Source organism: Procambarus clarkii, chromosome 1 (assembly GCF_040958095.1).
Source record: "Procambarus clarkii isolate CNS0578487 chromosome 1, FALCON_Pclarkii_2.0, whole genome shotgun sequence".
Taxonomy (NCBI): Eukaryota; Metazoa; Arthropoda; class Malacostraca; order Decapoda; family Cambaridae; genus Procambarus; species Procambarus clarkii.
The window spans coordinates 44614805-44634854 of NC_091150.1; the positions used below are offsets into that span (position 1 = coordinate 44614805).

At 46.1% G+C, this 20050-nt stretch overlaps 1 protein-coding gene across 1 annotated transcript in view; it reads left to right on the forward strand.

Annotated features, from left to right (window-relative positions):
- The window catches only part of LOC123745457 (hemicentin-2), a 209460-nt gene that overhangs the window by 184837 nt on the left and 4573 nt on the right, over window positions 1-20050 (forward strand). The window contains exons 12-14 of the mRNA XM_069302653.1: window positions 1521-1738; window positions 2593-2653; window positions 15702-16875. Of these exons, the coding sequence (XP_069158754.1) occupies window positions 1521-1738; window positions 2593-2653; window positions 15702-15832 (410 nt within the window). The 3' untranslated portion in view covers window positions 15833-16875. The remainder of the gene's footprint in view (window positions 1-1520; window positions 1739-2592; window positions 2654-15701; window positions 16876-20050) is intronic.

A 20050-nucleotide genomic window follows, 5' to 3' on the forward strand; every position in this document is an offset into this window, starting at 1 on the left:
AAGTACACAGTAGTTAGTGTCTCTAACTATTCTCACCTACACTCCCCAGCAGTATGTATACTTAACTATCCTAACCTCACCTACACATTATACTATTGTAATGTCATTGTGCATGTAGATATGACGTACATGTGTAGGTGTGACGTACATGTGTAGATATGACGTACATGTGTAGGTATAATGACTAGGGTCAGTCACCAGGACCAGCACGACCTTTGTGAGGCTGGTGAGCGTAACGACCCCCCCCCCCCCATCCCCCCTGGAGGATAACGACCTGGTGCTCCTGAACAACCATCATAACATATGAACAACCATATTAACATAACAACAACACCCATCCTTATTATAGACAGTATATAGTAGGCATTGAGTCTGTGCTTTATGATCTCCTACGACCTATTTGGGTAGTTCTCACCCGATGTGTTCCTCCCATGCCAGCTGTAGTGCCCTTGTTGACTCACGACGTGGGTATTGTGTATCGCGTGATCATGTCTGCGCTCTCTACGGGTGCTGCTTTCATCTTTTGCTTATCTGTGACTAGAGCGTGTGTTTGTGTGTGTGTGTGTGTGTGTGTGTGTGTGTGTGTGTGTGTGTGTGTGTGTGTGTGTTTGTGTGTGTGTGTGTGTGTGTGTATGTGTGTGTGTGTGTGTGTGTGTATGTGTGTGTGTGTGTGTGTTCCTGCTGCCTACACATATATAACTTCCATGCATTTACATGTTCTAGTACAGCCTACACATTATGTGTGTATTTTTACTCAGCGTACTCATGTGTGTATGTGTGTATATTTGCACAGCCTACCCATGTGTGTGTTTGTATATTTACACAGCCTACCTATGTGTGTATATTTACACAGCCTACCCATGTGTGTATATTTACACAGCCTACCTATGTATGTATGTGTGTATATTTACACAGCCTACCCATGTGTGTGTATATTTACACAGCCTACCTATGTATGTATGTGTGTATATTTACACAGCCTACCCATGTGTGTATATTTACACAGCCTACCTATGTATGTATGTGTGTATATTTACACAGCCTACCTATGTGTGTATATTTACACAGCCTACATATGTGTGTATATTTACACAGCCTACATATGTGTGTATATTTACACAGCCTACCTATGTGTGTATATTTACACAGCCTACCTATGTGTTTATACTCACTCAGCCTACCCATGTGTGTATGTGTGTATATTTACAAAGCCTACCTATATGTGTATGTGTGTATATTTACACAGCCTACCTATGTGTGTACGTGTGTATATTTACACAGCCTACCTATGTGTTTATACTCACTCAGCCTACCCATGTGTGTACGTGTGTATATTTACACAGCCTACCTATGTGTGTACGTGTGTATATTTACACAGCCTACCTATGTGTGTACGTGTGTATATTTACACAGCCAACCCATGTCTGTATACTCACTCAGCCTACACACATACGCATCTCAGAGTACAATGAGGACAACACCTTCCTCTCGCGCAGTTGACATTATAAAACTCTCCGCAGGACTGCCGTCGGGTCCGGGCAGTCGTGGCGGCGGCAGTGTTAGCGAGGCAGCCGACGACGGCGATGGCAGCGGATGGCAGGTGGCCGTGCCGCCAGTGGCGATGGCAGTGGCGGCAGTGGTGATGGGTGTGGTGGTGGTGGTGGTGGCGGTGATGGTGGCGGTGACGGTGGCCAGGTGCCGCCGCCAGACTCCCCGCGCCCACCACCAGGACGACCAGGTCAGTGCTCCCCCAGACACCCCAGCGGGCGGCCTGGGATGGGACCCACCAGTCCTGGGATGGGACCCACCAACCCTGGGATGGGACCCATCAGCCCTAGGATGGGACCCATCAGCCCTGGGATGGGACCCATCAGCCCTGGGATGGGACCCACCTGTCCTAGCTGGGATGGGACCCATCAGGCCTGGGATGGGACCCACCAACCCTGGGATGGGACCCATCAGCCCTAGGATGGGACCCAGCAGCCCTGGGATGGGACCCATCAGCCCTGGGATGGGACCCATCAGCCCTGGGATGGGACCCATCGGCCCTGGGATGGGACCCACCAGCCCTAGCTGGGATGGGACCCACCAGCCCTGGGATGGGACCTATCAGCCTTGGGATGGGACCCACCAGCCCTTGGGTGGGACTTACCAGGCCTGGGATGGGACCCATCAGCCCTGGGATGGGACCCATCAGCCCTGGGATGATGGGACCCCATCAGCCTTGGGATGGGACCCACCAACCCTGGGATGGGAAGGCTCTCAGCCTACTAACAGGCGCCAGAAACCTGCACAACAATCTATTTACTCAACTGAAAGATAACACATTAGTAGCTATATAGGATATCATATTTAGAGTTTTCTGGACTAATAAAAAAAAACGGTAACAAGGTTGTAAATATTTTGTAATTCACAACTAATTAAGGAGCTCGAGTAATTAGTAACATTACATACATGCAGAGTTAAGATCAACTAATTACAATGAGTTTAGCTCATAATTTCGTCAGAGGCATCATTGATGGCAACTAATTTTAATATATTATATGATTATAAGGAACAAAAACATTACGTGCTTTTCCTTTGATATTCCAGCACAGGGAGGAGCGGGCACTGGTGCAGGCTGCCACCACCCCTGACACCACCAGCACTACAGGTAGGTGCAGGCTGCCACCACCCCTGACACCACCAGTACTTCAGGTAGGTGCAGGCTGCCACCACCCCTGACACCACCAGCACTACAGGTAGGTGCAGGCTGCCACTACCCCTGACACCACCAGTACTACAGGTAGGTGCAGGCTGCCACCACCCCTGACACCACCAGTACTTCAGGTAGGTGCAGGCTGCCACCACCAGTACTACAGGTAGGTGCAGGCTGCCACCACCAGTACTACAGGTAGGTGCAGGCTGCCACCACCCCTGACACCACCAGTACTACAGGTAGGTGCAGGCTGCCACCACCCCTGACACCACCAGTACTACAGGTAGGTGCAGGCTGCCACCACCCCTGACACCACCAGTACTACAGGTAGGTGCAGGCTGCCACCACCCCTGACACCACCAGTACTTCAGGTAGGTGCAGGCTGCCACCACCCCTGACACCACCAGTACTACAGGTAGGTGTAGGCTGCCACCACCCCTGACACCACCAGCACTACAGGTAGGTGCAGGCTGCCACCACCCCTGACACCACCAGCACTACAGGTAGGTGCAGGCTGCCACCACCAGTACTACAGGTAGGTGCAGGCTGCCACTACCCCTGACACCACCAGTACTACAGGTAGGTGCAGGCTGCCACTACCCCTGATACCACCAGCACTACAGGTAGGTGCAGGCTGCCACCACCCCTGACACCACCAGCACTACAGGTAGGTGCAGGCTGCCACCACCCCTGACACCACCAGCACTACAGGTAGGTGCAGGCTGCCACCACCCCTGACACCACCAGTACTACAGGTAGGTGCAGGCTGCCACCACCCCTGACACCACCAGTACTACAGGTAGGTGCAGGCTGCCACCACCCCCTGATACCACCAGTACTACAGGTAGGTGCAGGCTGCCACCACCAGTACTACAGGTAGGTGCAGGCTGCCACCACCAGTACTACAGGTAGGTGCAGGCTGCCACCACCAGTACTACAGGTAGGTGCAGGCTGCCACCACCAGTACTACAGGTAGGTGCAGGCTGCCACCACCAGTACTACAGGTAGGTGCAGGCTGCCACCACCAGTACTACAGGTAGGTGCAGGCTGCCACCACCAGTACTACAGGTAGGTGCAGGCTGCCACCACCAGTACTACAGGTAGGTGCAGGCTGCCACCACCAGTACTACAGGTAGGTGCAGGCTGCCACCACCAGTACTACAGGTAGGTGCAGGCTGCCACCACCAGTACTACAGGTAGGTGCAGGCTGCCACCACCAGTACTACAGGTAGGTGCAGGCTGCCACCACCCCTGACACCACCAGCACTACAGGTAGGTGCAGGCTGCCACCACCCCTGACACCACCAGTACTACAGGTAGGTGCAGGCTGCCACCACCCCTGATACCACCAGCACTACAGGTAGGTGCAGGCTGCCACAGTAGATGGTCAGACCCCTTAGCGAGGACTTTTTGTCAGGGAAAAAGTCCTGGCTAAGGGGTATCCCGTTTTATGGTGGATGTAAGGTCGGTGGTTGGACCAAAAATAAGTCCTGGCGAAGGGGTCCGCCTTTTAATGTAGAACTGTGGTCTGCGGGGAACCATTTTCGGAAGATATAGTAATTAGGAATGTGTGATTTATTTATCAGTGTCGGATATTAGTTCTTGGGCCCTCCTCTTAATGTTTATAGGCGTATTTTCGATACTATAAACGTGGTTTTTATGGAATTTATTGATTTTCCGCTTTTTTATCATTAAAACCGTTGAATATGACAGAAGGTTTAGCTCCTGTCCTCCGCCTTAGTTTGCTCTTGTATTTCACTACTATCTGCCCAATTTTTGCTGACTTTAAAACCAATTTAAAACGTATTTCAGACGTTGTATGAAAAGAAAATGGAGTTACCGAGCTTGGGCTCCTTGTCCTTCCTCTTACTGCTCTCATAATTTCGTTATTAACTTTACAATTTTCTGAAGAATTCAAATATAGTTATTTTAGCCACAGTAAAATGAATCAAGGCAAGTATCGAGTTCCTGCGCTTGTCCTTAGTTCAATGTTCTCAAAATTTAAAACAGACGAAGTAAGAACAAGTGAGTTTGCTGGTAAAAGCAATGGACAAGAGCTGAGAAGTAAACATGTCTACAGATCAAAGTACATACTCTTCCAGAAGAGAGGTGACCCTATCTACCCCTACCAGGTGCTATCTACCCCTTCCATCTCCCCATTGAGATACAATCTCTCGCTCTCTCTTATCATTGTAGGTAAACATTCAGTCTATTGGCCGATAGACAGAACAGGACACGTCCACTAGCTATGAACTTCCTCACGTGAATACCCTTGCCAGCGGCTGCAGGGCATCTCGTGGGACACAACACAAGGGATTACAATTTGACCAATGACATTGCAACAAAAGAGCGGGAACCAATCATATTGGTCGTTCCATGATCAGTAGCAGAGGTGACGTCATGAACACGTCACGACTACGTCACAGTTGTTATTCTCCATTGTGCCAGTTGTGGCTGACCCCAGAGGTCAGATCTGTCGCCTCGCTGGCGTCCTCTCTCTCACGATGGCACCTCCACTGTGTACCCAATGGCACTATGGCATGGATGCTTAACTTCCCTGTATCTACTCCCTGCCTGGACATACGGCGGTCTCCGTATTATAAACGTATTCCTGGTTAAGTGGGCATCCTGGAGATACCCAACATGACAGTTTACTATCCAGGGTTACAGAGATAGGGCTTGTGCACGAGATCGGTGCACTGTGCACTGCAATGAGCCATTCAAGTCAGCTGTGGGAGAATCTTGAGAGACCATCCTCTCACAGTCTCTCATGAGTGGATGAGTCCCCTGATGGTAACCCCTATGTGGAGCGTGCATTTACAAAGGCATACACACACGCACGAACGCACGCTTGCTGATAAAATGTACTGAGGGTAAGGTCTTGGCTAATGTTTACTTACAATGATAAGAGAGAGCGAGAGATTGATTTCGTTTCGTGATGGACAAGTATCTTAATGGGTAGATGGTAGGGGTAGATAGCGACACTGCTCTTCTATATATATATATATATTAGTATATTTTGGTAGCAGTCTTTCCTGTAGACATATATTATTAAATATGACCGAAAAAGTAAGATTAATAATTCTAACACGAATTTTCTCAATCTTTCGTACATTACGCTTCACTGTTGGAGGTAAATCAAAAATCACTTCTCCAAAATTCATTTTTATTTCTAGTCTGACGCGACACGGGCGCGTTTCGTAAAACTTATTACATTTTCAAAGACTTCACAAATACACAACTGATTAGAACGTATCTCTGATTTTATATCTACATTTGAGTGAGGTGGGAAGGGTGATGTGGCATTAACACAAGACAGAACAGGAGGGGATATTAATAGAGTATTAAAAGTATCAACACAAGACAGAACAGAAACAATGGGTATTGAATAGAAGTGTTTGTAGAAAGCCTATTGGTCCATATTTCTTGATGCTTCTATATTGGAGCGGAGTCTTGAGGTGGGTAGAATATAGTTGTGCAATAATTGGCTGTTGATTGCTGGTGTTGACTTCTTGATGTGTAGTGCCTCGCAAACGTCAAGCCGCCTGCTATCGCTGTATCTATCGATGATTTCTGTGTTGTTTACTAGGATTTCTCTGGCGATGGTTTGGTTATGGGAAGAGATTATATGTTCCTTAATGGAGCCCTGTTGCTTATGCATCGTTAAACGCCTAGAAAGAGATGTTGTTGTCTTGCCTATATACTGGGTTTTTTGGAGCTTACAGTCCCCAAGTGGGCATTTGAAGGCATAGACGACATTAGTCTCTTTTAAAGCGTTCTGTTTTGTGTCTGGAGAGTTTCTCATGAGTAGGCTGGCCGTTTTTCTGGTTTTATAGTAAATCGTCAGTTGTATCCTCTGATTTTTGTCTGTAGGGATAACGTTTCTATTAACAATATCTTTCAGGACCCTTTCCTCCGTTTTATGAGCTGTGGAAAAGAAGTTCCTGTAAAATAGTCTAATAGGGGGTATAGGTGTTGTGTTAGTTGTCTCTTCAGAGGTTGCATGGCTTTTCACTTTCCTTCTTATGATGTCTTCGATGAAACCATTGGAGAAGCCGTTATTGACTAGGACCTGCCTTACCCTACAGAGTTCTTCGTCGACTTGCTTCCATTCTGAGCTGTGGCTGAGAGCACGGTCGACGTATGCGTTAACAACACTCCTCTTGTACCTGTCAGGGCAGTCACTGTTGGCATTTAGGCACATTCCTATGTTTGTTTCCTTAGTGTAGACTGCAGTGTGGAAACCTCCGCCCTTTTCCATGACCGTTACATCTAGAAAAGGCAGCTTCCCATCCTTTTCCGTCTCGTAAGTGAAACGCAGCACGGAACTCTGCTCAAATGCCTCCTTCAGCTTCTGCAGATGTCTGACATCAGGTACCTGTGTAAAAATGTCGTCAACATACCTGCAGTATATGGCCGGTTTCAAGTTCATGTCGACTAAGACTTTTTGCTCGATGGTACCCATGTAGAAGTTTGCAAACAGGACACCTAGGGGAGAACCCATGGCGACCCCATCTACTAGCTTATACATGTGCCCATCCGGGCTCAAGAAGGGTGCCTCTTTAGTACAAGCTTGGAGTAGTTTCCTCAGAATACTTTCTGGCATGTCAAGAGGAGTACAGGCTGGATCACGATACACTCTGTCGGCTATCATTCCGATTGTCTCGTCCACAGGTACGTTGGTAAACAGCGATTCTACGTCCAACGAGGCTCTTATCCCTGTGGCCCGTGTGCCCCGCAGTAAGTCCACAAATTCCTTTGGAGACTTCAGGCTGAAGGCGCAAGGAACATAAGGAGTCAGCAGGCCGTTGAGTCGCTTTGCCAGTCTGTACGTGGGTGTGGGTATCTGGCTAATGATTGGCCGAAGTGGGTTTCCAGGCTTGTGCGTCTTGACATTTCCATACGCATATCCAGGTTTATATTCCCCAATGATCTTTGGCAGGTGGAGTCCGGATTTCTTGGCGTTTACAGTTTCGATCAGTTTGTTGACCTTTGCTTTTAATTCGGCTGTAGTGTCCTTCGTTACCTTAAAACTAAGTTCCAAAGGGTAACGAAGGACACTACAGCCGAATTAAAAGCAAAGGTCAACAAACTGATCGAAACTGTAAACGCCAAGAAATCCGGACTCCACCTGCAAAAGATCATTGGGGAATATAAACCTGGATATGCGTATGGAAATGTCAAGACGCACAAGCCTGGAAACCCACTTCGGCCAATCATTAGCCAGATACCCACACCCACGTACAGACTGGCAAAGCGACTCAACGGCCTGCTGACTCCTTATGTTCCTTGCGCCTTCAGCCTGAAGTCTCCAAAGGAATTTGTGGACTTACTGCGGGGCACACGGGCCACAGGGATAAAAGCCTCGTTGGACGTAGAATCGCTGTTTACCAACGTACCTGTGGACGAGACAATCGGAATGATAGCCGACAGAGTGTATCGTGATCCAGCCTGTACTCCTCTTGACATGCCAGAAAGTATTCTGAGGAAACTACTCCAAGCTTGTACTAAAGAGGCACCCTTCTTGAGCCCGGATGGGCACATGTATAAGCAAGTAGATGGGGTCGCCATAGGTTCTCCCCTAGGTGTCCTGTTTGCAAACTTCTACATGGGTACCATCGAGCAAAAAGTCTTAGTCGACATGAACTTGAAACCGGCCATATACTGCAGGTATGTTGACGACATTTTTACACAGGTACCTGATGTCAGACATCTGCAGAAGCTGAAGGAGGCATTTGAGCAGAGTTCCGTGCTGCGTTTCACTTACGAGACGGAAAAGGATGGGAAGCTGCCTTTTCTAGATGTAACGGTCATGGAAAAGGGCGGAGGTTTCCACACTGCAGTCTACACTAAGGAAACAAACATAGGAATGTGCCTAAATGCCAACAGCGACTGCCCTGACAGGTACAAGAAAAGTGTTGTTAACGCATACGTCGACCGTGCTCTCAGCCACAGCTCAGAATGGAAGCAAGTCGACGAAGAACTCTGTAGGGTAAGGCAGGTCCTAGTCAATAACGGCTTCTCCAATGGTTTCATTGAAGACATCATAAGAAGGAAAGTGAAAAGCCATGCAACCTCTGAAGAGACAACTAACACAACACCTATACCCCCTATTAGACTATTTTACAGGAACTTCTTTTCCACAGCTCATAAAACGGAGGAAAGGGTCCTGAAAGATATTGTTAATAGAAACGTTATCCCTACAGACAAAAATCAGAGGATACAACTGACGATTTACTATAAAACCAGAAAAACGGCCAGCCTACTCATGAGAAACTCTCCAGACACAAAACAGAACGCTTTAAAAGAGACTAATGTCGTCTATGCCTTCAAATGCCCACTTGGGGACTGTAAGCTCCAAAAAACCCAGTATATAGGCAAGACAACAACATCTCTTTCTAGGCGTTTAACGATGCATAAGCAACAGGGCTCCATTAAGGAACATATAATCTCTTCCCATAACCAAACCATCGCCAGAGAAATCCTAGTAAACAACACAGAAATCATCGATAGATACAGCGATAGCAGGCGGCTTGACGTTTGCGAGGCACTACACATCAAGAAGTCAACACCAGCAATCAACAGCCAATTATTGCACAACTATATTCTACCCACCTCAAGACTCCGCTCCAATATAGAAGCATCAAGAAATATGGACCAATAGGCTTTCTACAAACACTTCCATTCAATACCCATTGTTTCTGTTCTGTCTTGTGTTGATACTTTTAATACCCTATTAATATCCCCTCCTGTTCTGTCTTGTGTTAATGCCACATCACCCTTCCCACCTCACTCAAATGTAGATATAAAATCAGAGATACGTTCTAATCAGTTGTGTATTTGTGAAGTCTTTGAAAATGTAATAAGTTTTACGAAACGCGCCCGTGTCGCGTCAGACTAGAAATAAAAATGAATTTTGGAGAAGTGATTTTTGATTTACCTCCAACAGTGAAGCGTAATGTACGAAAGATTGAGAAAATTCGTGTTAGAATTATTAATCTTACTTTTTCGGTCATATTTAATAATATATATATATATATATATATATATATATATATATATATATATATATATATATATATATATATATATATATATATATATATATATATATATATATAGATGCTTCCTGGTCCCTGACAAAATTATTGAAATATGTAATTTTAAAAACTACAGGTACCTATATGTACACTCTGTCATATTATATATACATATATATATATTTTTTTGCTTTATGTATTTAATGGTTACAAGATATACATTGGTTGATACAAAAAGTGCTTAAAGGTTATGGATCTCTTGGAGCTCCTCCTCTTCCCGACAGGAACCGAGGACGCAGCAAGCATTTCCCCTCTGGAACGCCACACTGAGGCGCTGAAACAAAAAACTGGCAGCCCTTGGGTCTCTGGTGACGTCAATGAGTCTGGAGCCCAATTCCTTGAGAAATCCCAAGGCACTCCTACCCCAGGGGCCATGCATCTCAGACGCTACGAGAACAAAGGTGTATTGACCTTCCAGTCGCCTGTACTTAAGTGACTGCTATCTCCCTGTTGTTGGCTGCCCCACCTGCTTGATCAGCACCGAAGTGTACATAGGTGTCAGCCAGGGTGGATACACATGTGTAGTCCCACGCCAATAGTTTGCCCCTTTTCCAATGGTATATAGTAATGACATCAGAGCGAAGTGCGGGGTCATCCGGGTTTTGGTTCCCTAGGATGCGAGGTTCTCTCTCTGCTGGGCACTGAGATGAAACGAAGGTCCTCTTGATGACGTCATTGACCTCGTTGTGTCTTGCATGCCAGCCCTTTGTGCTTCCGCAATGCAACCCATGAAGATATATATATATATATATATATATATATATGCAATTGACAATCATGAAACACTGATCACTTGTATGCGGAAAATCCACAAAGAAATTGGAAAGGAAGATGGAGGTTTCGGCTGTCTTACAGCCGTTGTCAACACCAGACTGATTAAGAGAAACAATGGGAGAGTACAGGCCAACAGCTGAATATGACGACATACCTCAAGGTAAAGAACTACCCAGAAGCAGGTATAGATTTAGCTTAGAATAATGGGATTAAGCAGTCAGAGAATAAGGATGAAAGATTAAAGAAAGCCTCAGTGAACACACAATATATGAATATAATATTGAAATGAGACATAGTAACCCTTTCAAAAAAAATTCTTAAACTGTTGTGCAATATTGTAACTTTATATACACATATATATATATATATATATATATATATATATATATATATATATATATATATATATATATATATATATATATATATATATATATGGACTGCACACACATATATAATGTGTGTCTATGTATATAGAGTATAATATATATAAAATTCGCTATAATATTATTAAGTTTACAGATGGCTGCGTCTCCCTCAAAGTTTGGTCTAAAACCCTGGCCAAAACTCTGAGGCGAAATTATCATTATATAAAGTTTAAAGTTTCCGACGTCATAGCAAAACAAAAGTGTTATTATAATTAAATATATGCAGTTTGAAGAACGAGTAATTATATATATATATATATATATATATATATATATATATATATATATATATATATATATATATATATATGTCGTACCTAGTAGCCAGAACTCACTTCTCAGCCAACTATTCAAGGCCCGATTTGCCTAATAAGCCAAGTTTTCCTGAATTAATATATTTACTATAATTTTTTTCTTATGAAATGATAAAGCAACCCTTTTCTCTATGTATGAGGTCAATTTTTTTTTATTGGAGTTAAAATTAACGTAGATATATGACCGAACCTAACCAACCCTACCTAACCTAACCTAACCTATATTTATAGGTAAGGTTAGGTTAGGTAGCCAAAAAAAGCTAGGTTAGGTTAGGTTAGGTAGGTTAGGTAGACGAAAAAACATTAATTCATGAAAACTTGGCTTATTAGGCAAATCGGGCCTTGAATAGTAGGCTGAGAAGTGCGTTCTGGCTATTAGGTACGACATATATATATATATATATATATATATATATATATATATATATATATATATATATATATATATATATATATATATATATATATATATGGGTATAAATTGGATGAGTGAACATATGAATGGAAGTAACTGTAGAAGGCCTATCGGCCCATACTTCCTCTTGCTGCTTCCATATTGGTTCGGAGTCTTGAAGTGGGTAGAATTTAGTTGTGCATTAATTGGCTGTTGATTGCTGGTGTTGACTTTTTGATGTGTAGTGCCTCGCTGATGTCAAGCCGCCTGCTATCGCTGTATTTATCGATGATTTCTGTGGTGTTTGTTAAGATTTCTCTGGTGATGGTCTGGTTGTGGGAAGAGATTATGTGTTCCTTGATGGCTCCCTGTTGCTTATGCATTGTTAGTCGCCTGAAAAGAGATGTTGTTGTCTTGCCTATATACTGAGTTCTTTGGGGCTTACAGTCCCCAAGTGGGCATTTAAAGGCTTAGACGACGTTGGTCTCCTTCAAAGCGTTCTGCTTGGTGTCTGATGAGTTTTTCATGAGTAATTGGCCGTTTTTTTGGTTTCATAATAAATTACCATTTGAATTTTCTGATTTTTGTCTGTAGGGATGACGTTCTTATCAACAATATCTTTCAGGACCCTTTCCTCCATTTTATGAGTCGTCGAAAAGAAGTTCCTGTAGAATAGTTTAATTGGGGGTACAAGTGTTGTGTTGGTTGACTCTTCAGAGGTTGTTTGGCGTTTTAACTTTCTTTTTATGATGTCTTCAACGAAACCGTTAGAGAAGACGTTGTTTACTTCAAGACCCAGAACCTCTCTCTCTCTCTCTCTCTCTCTCTCTCTCTCTCTCTCTCTCTCTCTCTCTCTCTCTCTCTCTCTCTCTCTCTCTCTCTCTCTCTCTCTCTCTTTCTCTCTCTCTCTCCCTCTCTCCCTCTCTCTCTCTCAGGCTCTGATGTTCAGACCGTTCCCACCAGACTTGGTCAATACTAGAGCCTTCTTGCCCGGCTCTCCACTATGTCCAGCAGTTTGATGAATGATGGGGGGCAGGCGATCCTGGAAAGGGGTGCATACTATAGATGAGAGCGAACTTGTGCTTCATATAAAGTTTGGCAGCCCTTGTTGTCAAGGTGTGAGATGCGCCGTAGAGCTGTAAGTTTCTTGGCGGCCTTTTGAGCTAGGCTATGCACGTGGCTCTTCATTGTCATTGAAGAGTCAAACTTCATTCCCAAGATGTCAATTTCATCTTCGAACTCAAGAGTTTTGCCACCCAATTGGAAGCCTGTCCGATTTGCCATTTGCAGTCTAGTTATCATCATCGCTTGTGACTTCTCAGCCCCAAATGTGACCTGCCACCTCCCACCCCGGGTAGAAATGCTGAAAGTTGGTGATTAATGATTCTTGCAGCAGTTGGCATTTCTTCCTTTCTGTATGTTAAAGTTAAAGTACAGTTATCAGTATAGGCTAGAGCTTCAGGAATGAGATGAAGTAGATCGTTGAAATAAACATTCCACAGCAGAGGGCCAATTAAGAACTTTACTCTGTGGAACGCTGGCACCAATTGAGTGGTTATCGGATTCTGCTCCGATGAGGACGACCCTTAAAGTCCGTTCTTGAAGGTAGTCTTAATTGGCCCTCGGCTGTGGAATGATTATTTCAACGATATTTCTGGTGAAAAGGGGCTGTGACGATCCTTGTCTGGAACCCGTAGGTGCGGGATCGGGACGTCCACCTCCCAAGGGTCGTGCGGCCCCCAGGCTCCGCTTCAGGAGGCTGGGGTCGTTCATACCCTTGATGGGGTGGTTCTTCTCCAGCCCCGACCACGGCGGTCTCGGGGTTGGAGGTCCCTGTGCCCTTCTTCACCACCTTCGAGGTCATCCCCGGAACTCACAGTTCCTGCGACGGCGCTGGAACCAATCGTATTGGTGTATGCCTTTCCATTGGAGACTTTCAGCGCCGTGGAGAGGGGGGACCTGCTGCCTGGGTAACAGCTTCTTCCCCGAATCAACCTATCCTTGCTATGCACCCTGGAGAGGCCACTCCAGACCGACAACCAGAGCGCAACTCCACAGTCTCCTGAGACTGATGGATGCCTACTACTACTGTCGATCACATATTAGCCAATGATGATAAAAAATTATATCATTTGCTGAATGATTAATCATTATAGGTTTTTGCCAATAGTGGAGAGCAATGACACTGGTCAATAGTTACCAACCACTGAGCGGCTCTTCTTTTTGTGTACTGGAACAACGTCTGCCTTCTTCCATAAGGAGGGCCAAATTCCTCGAGCTAGGCAATGTTGGAAGAGGCACGTGAGAGGTGGAGCCAACAGGTCAGCGCAGCTGGGTAGTAGTCGTGGACTAACTTTATCTGGCCTCACAGCTTTGCTGGTGTCTAGCGTGTTAAGGAGATGGAGAACTTCAGCCTGCTGTATAACCACTTCAGTCATCCTAGACACAGTGCCTAGAGCAAGATGTGGAGGCTGACGTTCAGCATTAGAGACTTGCATCTTGGCACCAAAGTGGTTTGCCAGTAGATCAGCCATCTCCTGATTGTTGGTTGCAACAGTTTCATCCTCCCGGCTTAGAGGCAGGATTGTGTCTTCAGATGATTATCCCTACTGATCCTTTAACAGGGGACCACCACACCTTGGATACAACCATTCCAGATGTAAGTTTTCTTTGAGTTTCGGATTCCCATCTGGATATAGCCCACTTTTGAACTTCTTTCGTTATTCAGCAAGATTGTCAATGAATGATTCTGTTATGAGCCGAGGGATGTCGTTTAAATCTCCTCCAGGCCCTGTTTTTGGCTTCAGCTGTCATCCGGTAATGATATCCAAACCAAGGCAGATCACTGGGCTTGGTCACATACTGCCAGTGAGGGATATGCCTATGCTGGAGGTCCATTATACGACTGATGAAAGCGTTTGGGTGGCTGTTCACGTCCCCCTGGAGCAAGGCATTCCAATCAGTTGTTGCTAACTCTGAGCGGAGGGCTGGCTAGTTCCCTCTGTCCCATAGTCAGTTCGAACAGATTCTTCACCTCGATCTGTCAGGACAGCCAGTGTAGTAAAGACAGCCTGGTGGTCTGAAGAACCAACATATCCCAGAGGTCTGGAGTGAACTATGGTTGCAGGAATGTCAGTTACGACAGGATCAAGAGACGAACCTGATATGTGGGTGGGAAAGCTCACAAAATATTCAAAGTTGAAGACTGCTAAGAGTTCATCAAAATCCTTCTGAATGAGATATTGGTTGAGGTCACCGACAATTATAATGTTCTGAGAGTTGTGCTGCATTAGCAGGGAGTCTAGGTTATCTTGAGATTATCTTGAGATGATTTCAGGGCTTTTTAGTGTCCCCGCGGCCCGGTCCTCGACCAGGCCTCCACCCCCAGGAAGCAGCCCGTGACAGCTGACTAACACCCAGGTACCTATTTTACTGCTAGGTAACAGGGGCATAGGGTGAAAGAAACTCTGCCCGTTGTTTCTCGCCGGCGCCTGGGATCGAACCCAGGACCACAGGATCACAAGTCCAGCGTGCTGTCCGCTCGGCCGACCGGCTCCTAAGTTGTGCATCAAGAAGTTGACTAGGAATGCATGCACCCTGCCATTGAGTATTGAGCACCCTGTGCATTGCATATAAGAGTATTGAGGTACCTGGATTTATGCAAATTTTGAAGAACATAATTTCAAGATGATCAGGGATGAGCTCATCAATGGGTTGGGCATGCACAGATTTGCTGATGCACACTGCATCACCCCTTCATGACCCGGGCTGTCTCGGTGCATCCATAAGGTATAACCGGCAATTGTAGCATAGTTCTCAGGAGTCCTATTATCATCTCTTCTCTCTCTCTTTCTCCCTCTCTTTTATCTGTTATTATTCTTAACTCTGTTACTGTGTGCATAAGTGCACTAATAACTTATATTACTACGAGTTAATATTTCATATTGATTTTTCTCCTAAAAAAATTGAAGACTAATATAATTTCATTGTTAGTTTTCCAGACCCTTCACGTGGAGTTGTCAAGTGTTCCCGCCACCTTTACCATGGCGCCAGATGAGGTGACGGGGACCTCTGAGTGGTGTTCCCGCGGGGGAGCATCTCTCTCCTCCGTCAGCCTCTCCTGACACCTAGATGCTGACACTACCAACCCTCACCCACTCTACCCCCAGCCTCTCCTGACCCAGAAAGAGAAATACCCAAGGGACGCACCGTTAGGTACCCCCTCCATCACACCCTAGACCAGTCCTGACACCATGGGGAAGGTACCCAGAGAGCGCCCTGCCCCTCATACAACCCCAGACTAGTCCTAACACCATGGGGAAGGTACCCAGAGAGCGCCCTGCCCCTCATACAACCCCAGACTAGTCCTAACACCATGGGGAAGGGACCCAGAGAGCGCCCTGCCCCTCACACTACCCCAGACTAGTCCTGACGCCATGGGGGAAGGTACCGAGAGAGCGCCCTGCCCCTCATACAACCCCAGACTAGTCCTGACACCATGGGGGAGGTACCCAGAGAGCGCCCTGCCCCTCACACTACCCCAGACTAGTCCTGACGCCATGGGGGAAGGTACCGAGAGAGCGCCCTGCCCCTCATACAACCCCAGACTAGTCCTGACACCATGGGGGAGGTACCCAGAGAGCGCCCTGCCCCTCATACAACCCCAGACTAGTCCTGACGCCATGGGGGAAGGGACCCAGAGAGCGCCCTGCCCCTCACACTACCCCAGACTAGTCCTGACACCATGGGGAAGGTACCCAGAGAGCGCCCTGCCCCTCATACAACCCCAGACTAGTCCTGACGCCATGGGGGAAGGGACCCAGAGAGCGCCCTGCCCCTCACACTACCCCAGACTAGTCCTGACACCATGGGGGAGGTACCCAGAGAGCGCCCTGGCCCTCACACTACCCCAGACTAGTCCTGACACCATGGGGAAGGTACCCAGAGAGCGCCCTGGCCCTCACACTACCCCAGACTAGTCCTGACACCATGGGGGAGGTACCCAGAGAGCGCCCTGGCCCTCACACTACCCCAGACTAGTCCTGACTATCTCCCTCACTTTACCATAGAGTGGCCATTACCACCAAGTGCCATTTCTCTGGTATTGAAGACGTCTTGGGAGGGTTCACAAGAGACCGGATGTTGTTGCCGTTTGAAAATTTAGATGGTAAGATAAAGTTAAAGACGTATACCTATGCTTGTTTAACATTTCTCAACAGTCTGATTATAACTTCATGACTTTAATTACAAATATCGAATGTGATTAAATTAACTCCCAATATAAATAAATAATTTATATATATATATATATATATATATATATATATATATATATATATATATATATATATATATATATATATATAAAGTTGTGAGGGTACCACCTCTGGTGCAAATGTGGGGACCCATAGCCTCGGAGAAGAAAATAAGGAGTATTCAGAGAAGACCTAGTGGATTCTCACTGCATACTTTAATATTTTCTTCTCCTACCACACTCTCATATATATATATATATATAACTGAAAACTCACACCCCAGAAGTGACTCGAACCCATACTCCCACAACTGGTATGTACAGGGACGCCTTAATCCGCTTGACCATCACGACCGGACATAAGGAAGTGATAGCCAAGGCTATATGAACCACTTCCCCGCCGGCACTCGGATGGTAATCTTGGGCATAGCATTTTATCAAATCACCTCATTCTTTGGGGCACACGTGAGGAACACAAATGCAAACAAGCCTGAATGGTCCCCAGGACTATATACAACTGAAAACTCACACCCCAGAAGTGACTCGAACCCATACTCCCACAACTGGTATGTACAGGGACGCCTTAATCCACTTGACCATCACGACCGGACATAAGGAAGTGATAGCCAAGGCTATATGAACCACTTCCCCGCCGGCACTCGGATGGTAATCTTGGGCATAGCATTTTATCAAATCACCTCATTCTTTGGGGCACACGTGAGGAACACAAATGCAAACAAGCCTGAATGGTCCCCAGGACTATATACAACTGAAAACTCACACCCCAGAAGTGACTCGAACCCATACTCCCACAACTGGTATGTACAGGGACGCCTTAATCCGCTTGACCATCACGACCGGACATAAGGAAGTGATAGCCAAGGCTATATGAACCACTTCCCCGCCGGCACTCGGATGGTAATCTTGGGCATAGCATTTTATCAAATCACCTCATTCTTTGGGGCACACGTGAGGAACACAAATGCAAACAAGCCTGAATGGTCCCCAGGACTATATACAACTGAAAACTCACACCCCAGAAGTGACTCGAACCCATACTCCCACAACTGGTATGTACAGGGACGCCTTAATCCGCTTGACCATCACGACCGGACATAAGGAAGTGATAGCCAAGGCTATATGAACCACTTCCCCGCCGGCACTCGGATGGTAATCTTGGGCATAGCATTTTATCAAATCACCTCATTCTTTGGGGCACACGTGAGGAACACAAATGCAAACAAGCCTGAATGGTCCCCAGGACTATATACAACTGAAAACTCACACCCCAGAAGTGACTCGAACCCATACTCCCACAACTGGTATGTACAGGGACGCCTTAATCCGCTTGACCATCACTCACTTGAGTCACTTCTGGGGTGTGAGTTTTCAGTTGTATATAGTCCTGGGGACCATTCAGGCTTGTTTGCATTTGTGTTCCTCACGTGTGCCCCAAAGAATGAGGTGATTTGATAAAATGCTATGCCCAAGATTACCATCCGAGTGCCGGCGGGGAAGTGGTTCATATAGCCTTGGCTATCACTTCCTTATGTCCGGTCGTGATGGTCAAGCGGATTAAGGCGTCCCTGTACATACCAGTTGTGGGAGTATGGGTTCGAGTCACTTCTGGGGTGTGAGTTTTCAGTTGTATATAGTCCTGGGGACCATTCAGGCTTGTTTGCATTTGTGTTCCTCACGTGTGCCCCAAAGAATGAGGTGATTTGATAAAATGCTATGCCCAAGATTACCATCCGAGTGCCGGCGGGGAAGTGGTTCATATAGCCTTGGCTATCACTTCCTTATGTCCGGTCGTGATGGTCAAGCGGATTAAGGCGTCCCTGTACATACCAGTTGTGGGAGTATGGGTTCGAGTCACTTCTGGGGTGTGAGTTTTCAGTTGTATATAGTCCTGGGGACCATTCAGGCTTGTTTGCATTTGTGTTCCTCACGTGTGCCCCAAAGAATGAGGTGATTTGATAAAATGCTATGCCCAAGATTACCATCCGAGTGCCGGCGGGGAAGTGGTTCATATAGCCTTGGCTATCACTTCCTTATGTCCGGTCGTGATGGTCAAGCGGATTAAGGCGTCCCTGTACATACCAGTTGTGGGAGTATGGGTTCGAGTCACTTCTGGGGTGTGAGTTTTCAGTTGTATATAGTCCTGGGGACCATTCAGGCTTGTTTGCATTTGTGTTCCTCACGTGTGCCCCAAAGAATGAGGTGATTTGATAAAATGCTATGCCCAAGATTACCATCCGAGTGCCGGCGGGGAAGTGGTTCATATAGCCTTGGCTATCACTTTCTTATGTCCGGTCGTGATGGTCAAGCGGATTAAGGCGTCCCTGTACATACCAGTTGTGGGAGTATGGGTTCGAGTCACTTCTGGGGTGTGAGTTTTCAGTTGTATATAGTCCTGGGGACCATTCAGGCTTGTTTGCATTTGTGTTCCTCACGTGTGCCCCAAAGAATGAGGTGATTTGATAAAATGCTATGCCCAAGATTACCATCCGAGTGCCGGCGGGGAAGTGGTTCATATAGCCTTGGCTATCACTTCCTTATGTCCGGTCGTGATGGTCAAGCGGATTAAGGCGTCCCTGTACATACCAGTTGTGGGAGTATGGGTTCGAGTCACTTCTGGGGTGTGAGTTTTCAGTTGTATATAGTCCTGGGGACCATTCAGGCTTGTTTGCATATATATATATATATATATATATATATATATATATATATATATATATATATATATATATATATATATATATATATATATATATATATATATATATGAGATAGCGAGAGAGAGAGAGACAAAGATTTCTAAGAGCCTTGAGGAGGATTCGAATCCGCTCACTTGCTACTCCCAAATTAGTGCCCTAGACCACTAACCCACGACACGGTAAAAACAATGCAACCTGGAATTCCACTGACCCACAGGGTAATCCCATAATCATTGTGTCAAACCGCATCTCTGGACGTGGGTTGGGAGCCTCAGGACCCCTACTGGATTCAGTGGAATCTCAGGTTACATTGCTTTTATCGTGTCGTGGTGTCGGGGTGAAGGGTGTTAGCTTGGGAATACCAAGCGAGC